An 18,444-nucleotide genomic window follows, 5' to 3' on the forward strand; every position below is an offset into this window, starting at 1 on the left:
AAGCACAGGAATGCCTGGGTGTGACCAGCAGCAAACAGCACTCTACCCTGGAACCCTTTGAAGCCTCTTCTTTTGCGTGTTTATTTTGCCTGTTGGTTTGAACCTCGCGTAAAAGGACCACTCTGTGGGTTTCGAGTGGATTTGCTGTCTTATGTAAGGTTGTTCATCCAAATTTTTAAAAGGTTCTTCTTTCTGATCCCGTCTTATCTCTGATCCTTATAGGATAAAAGCACTACACATGTCCTGTCAGGACAGGGGAAATCAATGTTACTTGCATTTTAAAAGTACCTGTAAACCTAAGTTCTGAAAAAGGAATGACCTCTACAGTTTTGCTGTATTGGCATAATTTTAGTTGTAGGGTTTGGCCTTTCAAATAATTCTAGTATTTGAATTGAAAAAAGGCAATGAAAACATAAATGAATACTCTTAAAAAATATATAAACTTTGCAATAATGGCACAGTTGAAGGTGTGTGTTTTTGTCCCATTGGTGTTATAACTTTGTCCACTAGTTGTCATATTTGTATGCAATTGTATAGATCAGACTTGTGTCGGCTATGTGGTTTATGTAATGTCTTCTGGTATGTAAACAACGTTTTGTGTTTAACAGAGGTAAATAAAGCAGGTTTTACGAATGTCAACACTAACTTTTTTTTTTTACTTGAAAGTAAACTGTGAATATTTACAATAAAAAATCTCACTTGTCTATGTGCAAATCTGTCACCCAGAAAAAAGCTCACCATGATAAAAAATACCTAGAAAAATCAGATCTCAAAAGCAATCAAAGAACATTGTCTTAGTATTGACTTAGCAGCTGATCCTGGATCAGAATAAAAGCTCTTCACTAAACAGTAATCAGACTCCTCCCCCCTGCTTTTCTGTCCTTGCAGCTCAAACTCTTCATCCACCACCTCTCTGGCCAGCAACTCTCCCAAGGTGGGAGCCACTGACTGGGCGGTGCCACAGTCATCCCGGCTAAAGTACCGGCAGCAGTTCAATACGCTGGACAAGCAGATGAGCGGGTACCTCTCAGGTCAGTATGGGTCTCGCTCGGCCTGGCAGCAAGGCGTCCAACAGCTGAAGGAGACCTGGGGGTGCGTTTGCTACTTAGCTTAGTGTGTGCCTCTTCACACTACATCAGATGCTAGGCTATCGACGACAGTCGCCTGTGTGACTGTCTTCCTGTTGGCCATTTCTTTCATAACCCCAACTCCAGCCAAGCTCCTTCTCCCCTTTTTTTGCTCTGAGGCTCGATGGGGCGTCTGCCTGTGGAGTTGTTGCCCGGGGCCCACTGCCCTACAGCATCCATTAACCTACTAAGATACTTACTACTTCTACTGTTTCAAGATTTCTCTTGCATTGCCAAAGATAATTGGTCTTTCTAACATTTTAGTGCTCAGCAATCGAGCTGTTGTTCTTAAGGCAAGCATTTTCACCAGCCATATCAAGCACCCCTAACATTGCTACTTTGGAAGAACCACAGCTAGTACGTAACATGCTGCTCTTTTTGATGTAGGAAAGTCCATTCCTGTGAGAGCTTTATTCCAGTGGCCATCCAAGTCCTAATTAAACACTCATTATACAATTGCAGTAATTGTATATATCCATATAATTTTGCATATTATGTTTCTGCTGGCATTTGTATTGTGTTGGCCATAGCTTCTGTGCTTGTAGCTGTTTTTGAGCCGTGGAATGAAATTCCTCACAGAAGGACAATAACATGAAATGTGAAACCTGAGTGTAAGCATGCATGGAAATTTCCAGTCCTGGAGGGATGCAGGATCACCTGCTTTTTTTTTTTTTTCTTTTTGGCTCCACTTTTCTCATGATTGTCTTGATTCGGGGTGAGATGTCGGCTCAACTGGTGTCCGAGGTATAAATCAGCAGCTGATCAACAGGCGTGTGCCTCAAACCCCCCTGTGGGGGCACTAGGCCTCCGGGGCTGCTAACTCCCGTCAGCGTCGCGCGGGCTTGAAAGGCAGCGAGACCCAATTACAGTAGTGTCGGCTGGAATTGATGTAATGAGTTATTTAATTAGCGTGCGATTACACATCTGCCACGCTCAATATGTCAGGCTGATGAGCACACAGTCTGTCTCCGGATCGTTTTGGTAGGTGAGATGGAGTTGTGGTGGTTAAGTATTCTCTTTTTGCCTGATCTTCTTTTCTTTTTTTTTTTTTTCCCAGCATTGTTTTAGTGGTGTTTAAATTTGGTCTGACCTCTTGCTTTTGGATCAAAGTAACCCATTTTGATCCAGGCGCAGTTGAAGCAAAAGTGCTTGTGAAGACAAATGGGCAAATATCCACTGAATATCCAGCTGACCCAGTCACCGCTTTCCCTGCTCCGGCAATCGAGCTGTTGGCAGCATCAGTGAAAAATGATACAGATATTACAGGAGGCAGAGGCAGTGGAAGAAACCTCTTTATACACAATTGATATTCTGCTGTTTATTGCGAAGCCAAATAGGCCTTAACTACATTACTGTCTCTAGTAGATGCATTTGGGTCCATTTCAGGTTTCAAAAGTCAGTTGGAACAAACTGTGATGCTGTCAAGTTCAACTTAAAAAAATGCTGAGTATGGATCTTTTATTATTAGAGGAGGCTAAAGTTTAAAGACAGCAGCAAACTGGCTTGAAAGCAAACTCTGAATGTGAATCTTCTACTAATGTTGGTGCTGAAATTCTGTTGATTTTTTTTCTGGTTGTGTTTTAATGTATTAGCTGGGATCAAACCACAATCCACTAACGTTTTATTAAAAAATTCAGATGATAACTCAAAACCTGTAGAATGTTTATTTAAAATGAACTGGACTTACAATTACTGCATATTATATTGAATGGTAAAACTACCTAACCTATCTTTTAATGATTTTTATAAATGGAAACTTTAAGGTACATTACCCACTTGAATACTTTAAGTACCTCACAATGCAGCCACGGAAACTGGAGTCCCTGTAGTTTTGCGGCAAGTCTGTCTTGTTGTGAAGCACAGCCGGTAGGTGATAAGAGTGCGTGTCACATGTTAGTGATGTCATCTCTGATCTGATAACAAAGGAATGGAGGTCACATTACCAGCACAATCTCAGGTCTTTACTTGTTCCTCTCTGTGAGCAATGCTGTTTGCTATAGAAATCATTGTGTCTTTGCATTATGGTGGTCTGCAGCTGTTTACGCTCAAAGCTGGTTTTGTGCGGACTGGTTTGATTCCTCTCTCGCCCCCCCCACCTCCCAGTATAGTTCTCAGTGAAAATAAACCCCAGGGACAGTGGTTGGACGCGTTGCTTGTAAGGGCCATTGCCTTGATGTGTGTGCGTGATGCGTCACGCTGAACACATTCCCCGGGGTATAATGATTAAAGCAGTTCCCATTTTTTCCAGAAAAATGTAATTTTAGGCTCCAATTAAATATACACATTAAATGATAATGGATACACATACTACTTATTATTGGAATTAGCAGAGGAACCCTTTAATGTGTGACATTTCCCCAGGAGCTTTCCCTAGCTAATGGATACATGCATGAATACCCCAGGAAGTCGAAACAGAACAACAGATATAATGATGAATATGATCACACGGTTATTAACAGCAGTCAGGTTATTGTCAGTGATAGTATTATCATTATGGTAGTAGTAATGATAATAATAGTTGATAGATAATAATTTATCCATTACTGTTATGAACCTGAGAGTATTACAGTTTGCTCCAGCTGACTTTAAAACCTGTTCTTTTGCTGGAAGTCACTCTAGGTAAGGTTGTCTGCTAAATGAATGTAATAGAATCATTGTAATAACTGTTATTAATTTATCTCCCACGAGATAAACCAGTTGGTGTGTGTATAGGTATGCATTCTGCCCTGTGTTTCCATGTCTTTGTGGAGGAAGGGCACATCTGACCACATTTCCCTTTTCGTTTGCAGGTACTCAGGTCAAGAATGCCCTGGCAATGACAAACCTCACTCAGACCCAGCTGGCTACCATTTGGTAAGTACCTGGACATGTATATAACATATTTTAGACCACTGTGAATGCTTCTTAGATCAATGCATCATATATGCAGTGTTGGTCTCCACTTGCGACAGAAATAAGCTGTTCATCTGAAGTAATTCTTCAGACACAAATTTTGTGTGGTTTCAAAAGCATGCAGATGCTTTGGAAACTGTAATCCTTTCAATTTGTTGACTAATGATTTTGCCATCAGTGGGGAGGCCAGACAACCTCTAACGGTAAAGTGTGACTCAGCTGCCTTTTCACGGGAGGCTACAGAAAAGAATGCTATTCATCCATGTTAGATGTGACCGTGCCGGGAACAGCTGAACAAAAGTGCCTACAGTCTGCATCAGATCTCGACGATGAGGCATTTCTTTTTATAGCTGTTCTGTTCTCACCTCCAGTACATTTTTGTGCATGTGATGCCCTTTCCACATGTCACAGAGTCAAGGTGACCATTTCCTACCAAACTGAAATTTTAAAAAGCCTGTTCACTTTGAAAGCCTAGAAACCACCTGTGTTCTTGAACCGTGATCCATGGATTAGAAGAGAAAGGTGAAGTCTTGGCGCAGATGTACGATCTCCATAGAGGTTGCCATGGAGGCCGTGATGAACGGTCCGGCCTGGTTCGCTTGACGGCGGGTGTTTCTTCCCACAGGAACTTGGCAGACGTGGACAAAGACGGGCAGCTGAAGGCGGACGAGTTCATCCTGGCAATGCACCTGGTGGACATGGCCAAAACGGGCCAGCCGCTGCCCCTCACGCTGCCCGCCGACCTGGTGCCACCCTCCCTCAGGTAGGTGCGCGGTGCCAACGCACGCACTTCGTATGGGGGAGGAGGGAAACTCCTTTATTATATTAGAATTATACTGTCAGCTGGAGTGGTTTTTTTTTTTCCCCTCATCCCAGCCAGCGTCGATTGAGCCGCTACCCAGAAAGGCCTGGGCTTATTTAATGTACTCTCCTAAGTGCGTTTGAGTTATTACTGGAGGGAAGGCCAAAGCAGACTGCCTGTAGCAGAGATGAAGTCGGCGGCTGCCTTTCCGTAATGAATCCATCAGATTCAAGGAAGCGCATCAGACATGCATGCGTCTGACTGATAGAGAATATTAAGAAAAATGTCACGATTTCATCTGTGCTTTGGAAAACCGTTATTGATGTCAGTCTTACATTTATATGTAATGCATTTTCTCGCTCTGGTTTTGATGCTTTCCAGAGGTGCGAAGTCGGGTGAGGCTGTGAACGGGACCATGCCGCCCCTCTACCTTGGAATCCCAGAGGAGGTGGAGGCTGAGCCTCCTCAAAAGGCCAAGACCAACGGTACTCAGACGCACGTCACATGTACACACATTATTAATGTCACTTCATGTGTCACCTGTGAATGTACGTATGGATGCCATGGATTTACAGAAGGAGAGGGCCTGTTTTGGGTGTCAGTGTCTCTTCCTCCCCCAGTCCTGTATAGCACAGCGGTGTCACATCAGAGACTAATGAGGCGTCTCCACCGTAATTGCTGTTGTTACTGGTCCGCTTCCTCTGCTGTCCTTTCTTCGTCTTTTTTTCTTTTCTTCTTTTTCATCTTCTTTCCGTTTCCATTTCTTCTCCATTTTCATTGTGTTTGTTCATTCTCAGTGTGTTTGGTGGACACCGCTCCAGAGGGCTGGTAGATACAAGAGCGAGAAATCCGTACAAAATAAAGCCTCTCGGAGTGCTAAGCCTCCCCGGGCTGCTGGTGATTGGCTCTTCTCTCCCCCGAACCTGCGTGCAGTGTCGTTCGAAGACAAGCTGAAGGAGAACTTCCAGCGGGGCAACGCGGAGCTGGAGAAGCGGCGGCAGGCCCTGCAGGAGCAGCAGCGGCGCGAGGAGGAGCGGCGGGCTCAGAAGGCCCGGGAGGAGCAGGAGCGCCGGGACAGGGAGGCGCGCGAGCTGGAGGCCAGGAGGAAGGCGGAGGAGGAGCGGCGGCTGGAGCGCCAGCGCGAGATGGAGAGGCAGAAGGAGGAGGAGCGGCTGAAGGAGCTGGAGAGGAAGGAGGCGAGTGGAGGCAGCAGGGGGCCAGACACCCTGTCAGCTCAGGGCCTCCCTGCCCCATAAGCCCCTCAGTACTTCTTTCCTTGTCTTCAGTGCAGAAGGGATCTTCTCTTGAAAGAGAAAAAAAAAATGTCATGGAAAATTGGCAACCGCAAAATGTTTACATGCTGTTATAGTGAGAAAACAACAAAATTTATTTCATATCACGCATTTTTATCCAAAGTTGTCGGAAAATGCTGAACAAAGCACAAAAAAATGCTTTTAAGCATTAATCTTACATTGCATCAAGAATGGCCTGAGAATGTGGAATTTGGGAACAAATTAAGCCTGATAATTGATCTCATCCGGTAATTGGGGGGGGGATGTAACTCGACCCCGAAGCAGAGGACACTGCGACGCTCCAGAGTCACACTGGGTTTAGTAGGTGACTGCCACTCTGCCCTCAGCTGACTGCAGTGTCTGCAGATTTCGGCCCGCTCAATCTCACTAAAGATTGCTTTAATTAAACCAATTTATCTGTTCTTCTCAGGTCAGGGAGCTGGTGATTTAAAGGCAGGGGGACTTGGGAAAGTCAGTTTCTCATGTCAGAAACTTCTCATGTCTCATGTCTTATCCCATAATGTATTTCAGGGCTTAAGAATCCTGTAGTGTGCTCCTGCCAGACATGTATCAACCCTGGCCCTAGGGACGAGCTGTGAATAGTTAGGCGTAACTAATTTTAATCTTTTAATTTAAGGTGAACAAAGTTTACTTTTACGTCGGGAATAGAACAGCCCCCCTTTCCCTCCACTCCCCATCAGATTCACTAACAAGACAAGTGTTGTCAAATACACGTCAGCATTCTGTCAACATGTCGGTCCAGCCTAGCTAATTAAAGCCAGCACACCCAGGGGCCACCAGGCTGAGAAATGCTGCTTTTGTGCCCATCCCAGAGAATAGGCTCATTGTTGGGAAAATAGCCTTGACCTCTGTCCCAGCATGTATTGGGTTGAAGGCATCATCAGAGAGGCTAGCTGAATGTGTGACATCTCATGGTGTCAGATTGGTCTAAAAACGCACGGGTCCAGAGCGTCCCAGAGAACTTTCCACACGACCACAGGCATCTAGTTAAAAGCATAAACATGTATGTGAAAGCATGGACACATATTTGAAAGCATTAGTGCCTATTGATTTATAGAGCGGGCTGAATGACAGAGCTCTGCTTCAGACCTCTGTGCCTGGTTGTGTAGCAGGCAGTATGAATCAGTCAGGGGACAGGTGACAGCGGGTTGATGAATGAAGGGGATTGTGGGGATGGGGGGAAGGGTAGGTGGCTACGTTGCTGGAGTGTCATACTCGCAGTGGCGCACGTCTCTAAACCACCTTTATTAGAAAGATAAGATAAGACTTTATTTATTCTGAAGGAAATTATTGCGTCAGAAACTGCTCACTTACAGTATCAGAGACAATATAGCAATGAAGATAAAAAATAAGAATAAAAATAAAATAGAATAGAATAAGGTAAGGTAGGCAAGCAATGCAAAAAATAAAAAAAAACAAGAGGGTAGAATAATATATAAATAAGTAAGACACAGTAAGTGACACATTACCATAATCTGGTGACTGGATTTGTGATTTGCTTTCATTTTTTTATTCTGTTTGTTTCAAATCAAATATCAAATGCTGCATGTGCTGCTGTCACAGGGACTGTATTTTTAAAGGTCTCTGCATGACGGTGAATAAATGTAGAACAGCCGTGAAACATCTGCTGTGGCCCTCCCAGAACTGGCCTGCCATGCTGTGGGAATATGTGGGGTCCTGGATGATCTTTCACACTTTCCTGTGTCTCTGTGTCCCTGTGCCCTTGCGTCTCTTTGTCACTGTGTCCTCATTTCTCTCTGTCCCTGTGCCCCCGTGTCTCTGTCCCTCTGTCCCTGTGTCTCTGTTCCTGTCCCTGTACCCCCCCCCTCCCCCCCAGGCGGCGAAGCAGGAGCTGGAGCGTCAGAGGAAGCTGGAGTGGGAGCGGAGGAAGAGGGAGGAGCTGCTGAGGCAGAAGGGCCAGGAGCAGGAGGACATCGCCCGGCTCAAGGCCAAGAAGAAGAGCCTGGAGCTGGAGCTGGAGGCTGTGGTGAGGAACGCTGGAGCATAATGCCCCTTCCTGCTCCCACACCCCTCGCACAGCCACACACAGAGAGCCTGCAACCGACTGCACAGTATCGCAGTGGATGCTCGCTGCTAAAAAAGTAGCATATGTTACAGTAAACATGCAAAGCATAAGGATTACAGTTAGAATATGTGTTGGCTTGAACCGCTTATACAGAATTCATTTAGCTGTCGCGGGTTTCCTGTGTGCTCGTGTGAGGGTTCGCCTACGGCAGCGCTCCCTGCCGCCAGCCGGATTAGCCGGGCGGCATGGGTAGCGGGCATCTCAGCATCCCAGCATCCCGCGCTGCGCCGTGCCTCCCGCAGCCCTCATCTGCCAGCCATTGTCTGCGCCGCTCCCGTGAGAGCTTACCCACCGCCGCGCCCCGTAAACCGCGGCGCCTGAGGGGAAGGCGGGCCAAACGCGGCCCGCCTAAGAGGGGAGAGAGAGCGGCTCTGCGCCGAAGCGCTGCAGTGCTGGGTGAACCTGCGCGTGGCCGTGCTGCAGCGGCCGCAGGCAGGCTGCACGGCGTTAATGAGCCGACTGCGCGCTGCGTTATGGAAAAGGGGAATGGTGAATGCACAGCAGTTTGATTGAAACAGTAGCGAGGGGACCGATGTTGCATCATGTGGATATTGTTCAGTTCAATTCGATTCAATTTTATTCGTATAGCGCTTCTTGCAACACAAGTTGTCACAAAGCAGCTTTACATTTTTCCCAGGCCTGAGACCCCCTGAGAGCAAGCCGAAGGCAACAGTGGCGAGGAAAAACTCCCTAATATTGTTGAGCGACTGTGATATTGTGCAATGTTTATATGCAATTTTTGCATATATTTTTAAGATTGCATGGTAGAATTATTTTTCTGCAGTGTGCAGCATGCCTTAAATTGTGTCCTGTGTTGCTGATTTTTCTCTCCCTCGCCCCTCATCGATGGCCATCCCCCAACGCAGGGCGACAAGCACAAGCAGATCTCGAACCGGCTCCGGGACGCCCAGAGCAAGAGGAAGATCCAGAAGAGCGAGCTGGACCTGGTGAACCAGAACCGGGACATCCGCATCTTGGAGATCAACACCCTGCAGCAGCAGTTTGAGGTTCTGACCCAGTCCCGTGAACCCGTCGGGCCGCGGAGCGAGCGGCGGCGGTTTTAGCAGCAGCAGCGGCGGCGTTGGCGGCCGCATTAATAATTAAAACGGAGGTTGCCTCAGAGCTTTGATGCAGTCTGGCCCCGAGTCTACATCAAAGCCTTCGATTGCTGTGGAGCAGAACTTCCTGTCTAGCGTTAGTCTGTTTGGCAGACCTTGTACGACAAATCAAAGGAGTGGAGCGCCGTCAAGTAGCAAAACCGAGTCCTTAAATTTTGTAACAGCTTTCAACTCGCGTTCCTTTTTTCCAGTATTTGTGCCACTAAATCAGCTCATTTTTGCTCTACAGCAAAACAAGGAGCAAAAACCTTTGATAATTTGATATTCAAAGTCAACGACAAATAGCTTCATGGTTAGAATGAAAACAGCATTTCTTCCAGACATGGGTGAGGCGAAGTTTACTGTAGCTCCTTGAAAGGTCGTGTTTCCCAGACTGTGGTGTTTTTTTCTTGAAGTATGCACCTCAGCATTCTAAGGTAGCCTCTTCGCCGGCCTCTCCTGTCATATAAAACTGAATTATTTAGGTCAGTGGTGCTTGTTTCTGTCACAGTCTAAAGACGGATCGTATTCACAGACTTGTTTTCTTTTGTTTTCCAGGATTGTCAGAAGAAGCTCTCTCAGCTGGTCCCTGAGCAACACAGGCTGAGTGACAGACTACGCAACCTGAGGCTCAACAACTTGCCCAGTGAGTGTGACCTCTGGGTAATCCAGCAAGCCTCTGAGTCATCAACGCTTGCTAAAGTATAATTCGAAATGAAAAGAATTGTGAAGAATAGGACAATTACTGAAGCCACAGCAAAAGAAGCAACTGCACGTCCGCTTCGTAGCGCTACTGAGTGTTTATCCTGTGGGTTTTTAGTTTTTCTCAGGGTGACGATTCTCTAGTGTGGGTAAATGAGTGAATGATCGAATGGAGTTGGATGAATGAATGAGGATGGGTGGGTGCATGAGGGTGACTGAATGAATGAATGAATGAATGAGTGAGGGTGGCCGAATGCATGAGGCTTGATGAATGAGTGAGGGTGGGCGAATGCATGAGGCTTGATGAATGAGTGAGGGTGGATAGAGGAATGAGTGAATGAATAAGGTCGGATGAATTAATGAAACACCGGTGATCTCTTTCCCCTTACCACATCAGTGAACGCCGTAAAGAGGAACCGATTTTTATCCTGTTGATTTTTAGACGTTCTCAGTGCGATGACTCTCCAGCGAGGGTGAAAAAATAAATGAGTGAATGAGATTACATTAAAGAATGAGGACGGGTGGATGAATGAATCGGTGAATGAATGGGGGTGGGTGAATGCGTGAGACTGGCTGAGTGAGGACAGATGGAGGAATGAATGAAAATGAATGAATGAATGAATGAGGGTGGATGAATGGGTAAAACGGCACCGCTCTCCCGCCCCGCAGCCACGGCGATGGGCACCGTGAAGAGGAACGCCTCGGAGAAGGAGCTGACGTGCCGGAAGCTGAAGGAGCAGCTGGACGCGCTGGAGAAGGAGACGTCGGCCAAGCTGTCCGAGATGGAGCAGTACAACAAGGACATCAAGGTGAGGCCGGGACGCTCTGACCACATCCGCAGCCTTTACGGTTTGCCTCAGAGATGCATGCTAAGATATGATTTGCTTTCCTCACGGAGGCTTGGCTTGTTTTGTATTAAAGTCTAATGCCATCCCCAACAGGTCAATTAATACAGGGCAAAACCAGCATCCGTTTGACGTAATCAGTAACTGGCAGCACACAACAGTTGATTCATTGAAAATCACGGAGTAATTGAAATAAACAGCCTCACACTGAGCATGTGCAGTACACACCTGTATTATGTATTTATTCCGTCGCCTGGTCCTTCCCACTGCCATGCCATCCCACAGTGCAGCCACACCATAAGTAACGATCAGGGGACTGTGGTGACATGATCATAATAACGTTGCCAAACTGAAATGCATCCGTGCTGCTGAGCTGTGCCTTCGGATTCTTGCCTAGAAACAATGTCACCTGACCCGTGTTTCCGCCACCGCCCCATTGTGAAGGCTGTGGAGTGCAGGCTGTGTCCCTCCCAGCGCCACCAGGCAGGAAGAGGACACGCTTACACAAAGCACGATAACCAGATACGGGAGCGGAGAATAACCTGTCTGAGAATCACCTGTCTCGTGTTGTTCACTCTCTTTACAGGCCTGATAATTACTGCTCCTAATCCCTCTGTCTTTTTAACTTCCTGCCGGTGGCCTGTATTATCTTTCTCTCTCCCTCTCCCTCTCTCTCTCTCTCCATCTCGCTCCCCCCTTTTTTTCTCTCTCTCTTTCTCCATTGCTGCCTCTGCAGTTTGAGGATATGGATGACTGCGTGCTGCAGGGCCTTCTCTCTTTGCTGGGCTGTCTTAGCAATCTCTTCCTCCTAATTAAGGTTGTTTCACTCCCCCTTTCCTGACTGTCATTCCCTCGCACTCGTTCTCACCCACCACCACACCCTCCCCCCCCTTCCCAAAGCCTGTTCTTTGTGCATCTGTCCCATGCGAACCACTGAAGTTAGCTCCGCCAAAAACGCCATTGTGTTGTTCCTGTTCGTTTTCACTTGTGTGGTTTTCATGATTAGCGCTGTTGCTTTGCGATTGGGTTTTCTGTGTCAGGTGGTTTTGCCCTATTTTTATGCCCTTTTTTAATTTGTGTGCTTGTTTTAATACACGCGTTCTCTTCACCATCTCATTTTGTGTGACGACTCTGAACACTCTGTCTTGTTATATAGCGCACACCATAGTGTTGATGTTGTAGATTGTCTCCTTTTTTTGGCGTTTTTTTTAGTCATAGAAGCGAGTGAGATCAGAGAGAGCTTCTGATCGGGTTGAGCAGATGAGCAGAACATGTAAAGGTCACTGTGTACTTTCACACTGATTTGCTGTCACGGATGCCACTATGGGATCCCCTGTGCAGCTTGAGACAAAATGAGAGGTTAGACTGAATAAGCTCATTATGTCCATCACTAGGTTTTAATTTGACAGAAACTCCACACGTGCGGCTTCTAATATCTCTGCACTGTGACTGTCTTTTACTCAGTTTCGGCAGGGCTTCTGTAGGGCAGGTTAATTATCTTCTCCATGGTTGTTTTTGTGCAATTGGAAATATTTGAGGTACTTGAAAGTTTCCTTTAAATTCATGTTTGAAGAAGGCCTTTATGGTTCCACTTCTGAAGTCATTCATAGGCCTATTGTCCTTGAAGTCCAGTCTTTCAAATCTTTCAATTTTTGGTGATCACATAATTTAATTAACATCTCATTGGGAACATCCTAAAAGTTATTTCTGAAAGTCCCAGTATTCTTTGTTTCTGTGATATTGCTTGTGGGATAGTTACAGCACAGGAAGCCTTATATGCTGTGCTATGAGGTTTATCCCAGTTTGTAGCTATAACTTACTTTATGTCTTGGAATAAATATTCACGTGTGTAATATTAAGATTTTTTTCTTAGAATGTATTTTTTTAGGGTTGTTGCTCGCTATAAATCCATATACAGACAGATGCCCTGTCCCACAGATCACTTTGAAGCCATAACCTAACCTTAATCTGGGGTTTATTTTGAAACATTTTGTAAATAGAAAATTACAGTCTTAGTGATATCTTGCGTGCCCGAATTAGGTCACATTACACGATTTGTTTGACTAGACTTGGACTTCAAAACAAGAATGCCGGGTAGCATTATGAACTGTTCTTTTGCAACATCAGAATTCCATTTCTCATGTGTCCAGATACTGTCATGCCTAATATCTTTTTAACAATACCATAGCATTGCCTGTTAGCAGTCAGTCTGTTAGCGTTACCTCGATTAATAAGAAATGAATGGTCAGTGCTCTCAGACGCTGCTATCTTACTACTTTGGTGCTGAGTGCAGACCGTGGGTCTGTGTCGGAGTGCCCCTGTGCTGAGGTGTGCGTGTGGCTCCGTTGCAGGAGCTCAGAGAGAGCCAGAGCAAGCAGCAGACGGCCCTGGACAAGCTGTACAGGGTGAAGGAGGAGAAGCTCCGCGAGCTCCGGAGACGCAGGGAGGAGGAGCTGGAGAGGAAGAGGAGGGAGGAGGAGGAGGCCGTCAGGTGAGCCGGCGCCCCCCCGGTGCCACACCTTCCGTCCGGTGCAAACACCCTCTGCTGGACGGCGTAGAAACTGAATAATCTGGCGTGCTCTCCGCTTGCCAGGGTTCTGTTTTTATCAGTATTTTTCCACTACCAGCACCGCCAAATACAGAAGAAACTTGTAGTGATAAATGTGAACCACTATGACATGTCTGTAGCCTGATGATCCATTGGCGCTGATTTTGTGAACATGCCACAGGCTGTGTACTGAACTCACTTTAACAATTAGGAGTTAATACAGCCTCTTAGCTATCTGAAAATAAGTAATATGAATCGTTAAAGACAAGTACTTGAAATAAATGTTTGATTTTTATCTCGCGAAACAAAAAAAGAGCGGAATCCTGGCAGGCAAGTGTATTTGAACATTATGCACAAGTCTGTGTCCGATAGGTGGAACGCGAAGAACCATCTGTTAACGATGCTCTCTGGCCTCGTTCCCGCCCGCCGCGTCCTGACTCGGTGCTAAAATGTTGCCGTCTCGCGCTGCGGCTGTATTTTTTGTGCCGCCGAAAGGCCCTCTGACAGTTAACGCGAAAAGAAGCAGTAGATATGCTCCGGCTACAAAAGCGCGGTTTTATTATCCTCCGAATCATGCGGTCGGAAGGAGCCGTTCGTACCGCGGCGCTGCCCCCCCCAGGAGCCCAGCCGCTCGTAAATTCCCCTCCACTTAAGCTCCCAGCAGCGCCAGCGCCGGCCAAGAGGGCCGCAGGGGGGCACGGGAGAATTTACAAGCGGTCGCACCTCCAGCCCGGCGCAATCCATTGTCCTGTGTTGAACAGCGGTGGCTCGCGAACTCTAGTCCAGGACTCGTTCGGTGCTGCCAAATGCATTCCGAGCAGGATCCTCAATAAAAATAAATGTTTATGTTTATGAAGAGCACCACCACACATAAAATTCTAATCATCACTATGTTTCTTCTTAATTATACAGTCCTTGTTGAAATTATTGTTTACAAAGAGCATATCTTCCTTTATGTATTGAATATAATTTTATAGTTGACTAAAAGATGATTTAATATGGGAGTGATTTGGGGATCGGTTTGAGAGCCATTGTATATGGTACATAAAATGCAAATAATAAACAGCGTGTGATTGCACATACTGGGTGTATAAGCGCGGTATGTATGGGTTTTCCCTCCTGTCTGACACCCTGTGGTTGGGGTATTCCTTGTGTGTTTGGTGCTGTGGCGCATTCTGATTGGCTGCTGTGTGTTCTTGCCCCGCCTAGGCAAGCAAAGCTGGAGAAGGAGCGCCAGTGGAGGGAGAAGCTGCAGCGGGACGAGGAGGAGCGCCAGAGGAGGCTGCAGGAGGAGCGGGAGGCCAGGCAGAGGGAGGAGGAGGCGCGGGAGACCCAGGCCCGCCTCCGCGCCGCCCTGGAGCAAGCGGAGCGTGACCGGCGTGCAGCGGAGGAGGAGGAGCAGCGGAGGAAGGAGGAGGCGGAGCGGAGAGAGGAGGAGAGGCGGAGGGAGGAGGAGAGGAGGAGGAAAGAGGAGGAGAGGAGGGCGGAGGAGAGGAGGAGGCTGGAGGAGCAGAGGTTGGAGGAGGAGAGGCGGCGGGAGGAGCGCAGGCGGGCGGAGGAGGAGAGGAGGAGGCTGGAGGAGGAGCGGCGAGAGGAGGAGAAGAGGCGTGAGAAGGAGGAGGAGGACAGGCGGAGGCAGCGCGCGCAGGAGGCAGCCATCCGGGACGCGGAGGAGAGGAAGAGGCAGGAGGAGGAGAAGAAGAAGTGGGAGGAGGAGAGGAGGAGACAAGAAGAGGAGAGGAGAAAAAGAGAGGAGGAGGAGAGGAGGAAAAGGGAGGAGGAGAGGAGAAGGCAGGAAGAGGAGAGGAGGAGACAGGAGGAGGAGAGGAGGAGACAGGAAGAAGAGAGGCGGAGACTTGAGGATGAGAGGCGGAGACAGGAAGAAGAGAAGCGGAGAAAGCAGCAGGAAGAGGAGAAGCGGAGAAAGCAGCAGGAAGAGGAGAAGCGGAGAAAGCAGCAAGAAGAGGAGGTGGCCAGGCAGAGGGAGGAGGCAGCCAGGCAGCAGAAATTACAGCAGCAGCAAAGCAGTGCCAAAGCAGAAATCCAGGAGAAGCTCTCTGCCCTTTTTAAGGGCTTAGAGGAACGAAAAGGTGATGACAGATTCTTACCAAATATCCAAGGATCAAGCCAAGTTTGCCTTAGATAAGTTATTGGACTAAGTGAGCCACTGGTATCGCTAGAGCAGTAAAGGGGTCATTTTTACAACTATAGCAACTAATGGAAATTACGAACACAATACCTTAGCTATGTCATAAATCATATGTAGTGATAAACTGATGATGCAGGGGAATCGCACAGTGAGTCTGACGCACAGTTGTTTGTTGGTATTCCAGCTGGTCTCCAGCCCCTCGCATCGGCACACAGAAAATCTGCAGCCCTCGCCACCTACAGAGCTCTCTACCCTTTTGCCGCCAGGAACGCAGACGAGCTGACCTTTGAGGCCGATGACCTGATAGAGGTGCGCCGCACTCACAGTGACCTTTTGTATCACCGTGCAGCCATTATAATATGCCACGGCACATTTAGAACAGTGTCACAGAAAGCATTATGCCAAAGATCGCTTACTTGGTAGGCTGCAGTATAAGGATTTTACCCTTTCTTTCTGAAGCACAGGCACCTTGACGAACCTGAGTGCCTTTTGTTTTCCCATGATCCCCCAGGTGGACGAGACAACAGAGGGAGAGCCAGGTTGGTTGTACGGTAGTCACCAGGGAAAGATGGGCTGGTTCCCCGCGAGCTACGTAGAGAAGCAAGCCAAGCCAGAGGCCTCGCCCACGGCCAAACAGGCCCTCCTGCCTCAGACGTCATTGGCTGGGTAAGATGGACTCCGAAAACCATCCCAGAGACCTCCCACAGTCCATTTTTGTGTGGCTTCAACAGGTATATACCAGTTTCTTCTGATCTGGGGCTGGGGATTTAGTTTCCATGGAGGACTTCCAATGCCACTAGCTAGCTAGCTACATGTGTTTGCTAGCTAACTAAAAGCTGCAGCCTAACAGGCTAGTTAGCCAGCTAGTGCATTAGGACCGTTGTTAGCTGCAGGATAAAAAAAAAAAACAACATCCACCCCTCTGTGGAGACTGTTCCAGCCCTAGACTGGTTGAAACCAGTGTATGCACATTGAATTCTTCTAGAATCAGATCGTCTGTCCACCACTGCCGTCTGTTAAGCTGCTGTGGGCTGTCCAGCGCTCATGCCCCCCTCTGTGTCTCTCTCACCCCCATCAGCAAGCCAGAAGCAGAGAACAGCGGCACTGCAGGCGTCCCGGGCGGTGCGGGTCAGAACTCAGCCTTCACCCCCACCCACGCCCCGACGTCAGCGTCCGCAGAGCACGGACAGGTAGGCATGCTGGGATACGTGTGTACGAGTGTCTCCTGCCTGATCCCCTCTGACTCACACTCACTGTACCCACTGTCTGCTAATAGATCCACTAGGGAATATATCGAAGGAAATGCCACGTGAAGTTATTGTTTGGTGTTTGGCCGTTGAATTCCAGAGGACCCATTGTGTAGCTCATACTGATTTTACAGGGTGCGGTCTGTCCTGCTATACCTTCTGCTAAGCTCTGCTCGATTTATATGCTGACATGTTATAGGATTGTACTGGAGCTGTCACGGGCACTGCCTGTTTATGTTTGGAAATGCAAACATTCCAGCTCTCCTTGAGGGATTACCACCGTTTGTGTGGGCAGGACTGTATTAGACATCCGTCGGTTATTGAACTTGTTTGATATTGTGTTGGACGGCTGTGTCCGGTTTACTTGCATCGAAGGACCACGGCGGTCATAAGCACTCTTAGTTAAAGGTACATTTGAAATATGAGGTTGCAGCCAGCATGGAGATCTTTGTGTAGTTTTAGCCTGCCACAGTGGGTATTTCCTGGCGGGTGATATTTTTTTTTTTTTTTGTGATTGATTGATGGCACCGTTCTCTCCCAGGTGGTGGGCAATGTCAAGGCCCAGGCGCTGTGCTCGTGGACGGCCAAGACGGACAGCCACCTGAACTTCTCCAAGGACGACGTGATCGCGGTGCTGGAGCAGCAGGAGAACTGGTGGCTGGGCGAGCTTAACGGCGTCCAGGGCTGGTTCCCCAAGACCTACGTCACACTGCTGACCGCCAGCGAGTCCAGCACAGAGTAAAGCACACCGCCGGTTACTCATGAACAGTAATGAAGTCAGCCTCCATCACTTAAATCCTCCTTCTCCCCCTTTATGTTAGTGGGTATATGTGAGGGTGGAGAGGGAACTTCTGTAGCTGTACAAAAAGAAGAAATGGAACCTTGTTAATTATGACAAATATTTCAAAGTTAAAAATGCATTGAAAACTGCATTGAGTTGTCCGTTTGAGGAGGTATATGCGCACACGCACACAGATGCACACACATATACATATACAATAAATATATAAAATGGTGCTATGTAGCTGTTCTTAAACTTTAATTCTTACTTTTTTATTCTGGATTGCTTTCAGGCCCATTTATTCTGCTGTAGATGGTTATGACATACCAGAAACTGCCCAGCAAGAAGGTAGGAAGAATCTTTTGTGTGAGATCCAGTCGTATCTTCATTTGCTGTAGATTGGTGCTACATAAAAAATTTAGGTTGAGGGGTGATGTGAGCATAAGAAGGTTCTCCTGGTGTTAAATTCATCTAAATCCTCTTGTTGTTACTGTAAACAGTGCCTCTTGGTAATCCCAAGCCAGGTACCAGCATTGTCCTTGAGACAGAATGTACCACCTGTATTTGATCCAGTCAGACTCTGTGACCCGCTGTGTCCCCTAAGGGTGTGAGGGTTGTCACTCTTTAATTTGTTTTGTCCAATCAGAATACGTGGCCCTGTACACCTATGAGAGCCCAGAACCCGGGGACCTGACCTTCAACGAGGGGGACGTCATCTTGGTGACGGAGAGAGAGGGGGAGTGGTGGAGGGGCAGTATCGGGGACAGGAGCGGACTTTTCCCCTCCAACTATGTCAAGCCGAAGGAGACAGATGTAAACGCAATACGTATTTAAAGGCTTCCAGCCAGTTCTTAT

At 47.4% G+C, this 18,444-nt stretch overlaps 1 protein-coding gene across 1 annotated transcript in view; it reads left to right on the forward strand.

Annotated features, from left to right (window-relative positions):
- The window catches only part of itsn2b (intersectin 2b), a 44,447-nt gene that overhangs the window by 12,937 nt on the left and 13,066 nt on the right, over positions 1-18,444 (forward strand). The window contains exons 7-23 of the mRNA XM_036550595.1: positions 889-1,031; positions 3,917-3,980; positions 4,645-4,782; positions 5,203-5,306; positions 5,755-6,017; positions 7,972-8,121; positions 9,087-9,227; positions 9,876-9,963; positions 10,689-10,828; positions 13,216-13,355; positions 14,622-15,502; positions 15,746-15,870; positions 16,073-16,227; positions 16,640-16,751; positions 17,350-17,546; positions 17,882-17,937; positions 18,236-18,402. Of these exons, the coding sequence (XP_036406488.1) occupies positions 889-1,031; positions 3,917-3,980; positions 4,645-4,782; positions 5,203-5,306; positions 5,755-6,017; positions 7,972-8,121; positions 9,087-9,227; positions 9,876-9,963; positions 10,689-10,828; positions 13,216-13,355; positions 14,622-15,502; positions 15,746-15,870; positions 16,073-16,227; positions 16,640-16,751; positions 17,350-17,546; positions 17,882-17,937; positions 18,236-18,402 (3,064 nt within the window). The remainder of the gene's footprint in view (positions 1-888; positions 1,032-3,916; positions 3,981-4,644; positions 4,783-5,202; positions 5,307-5,754; positions 6,018-7,971; positions 8,122-9,086; positions 9,228-9,875; positions 9,964-10,688; positions 10,829-13,215; positions 13,356-14,621; positions 15,503-15,745; positions 15,871-16,072; positions 16,228-16,639; positions 16,752-17,349; positions 17,547-17,881; positions 17,938-18,235; positions 18,403-18,444) is intronic.

This window comes from Megalops cyprinoides, chromosome 17 (genome assembly GCF_013368585.1).
Source record: "Megalops cyprinoides isolate fMegCyp1 chromosome 17, fMegCyp1.pri, whole genome shotgun sequence".
Taxonomy (NCBI): Eukaryota; Metazoa; Chordata; class Actinopteri; order Elopiformes; family Megalopidae; genus Megalops; species Megalops cyprinoides.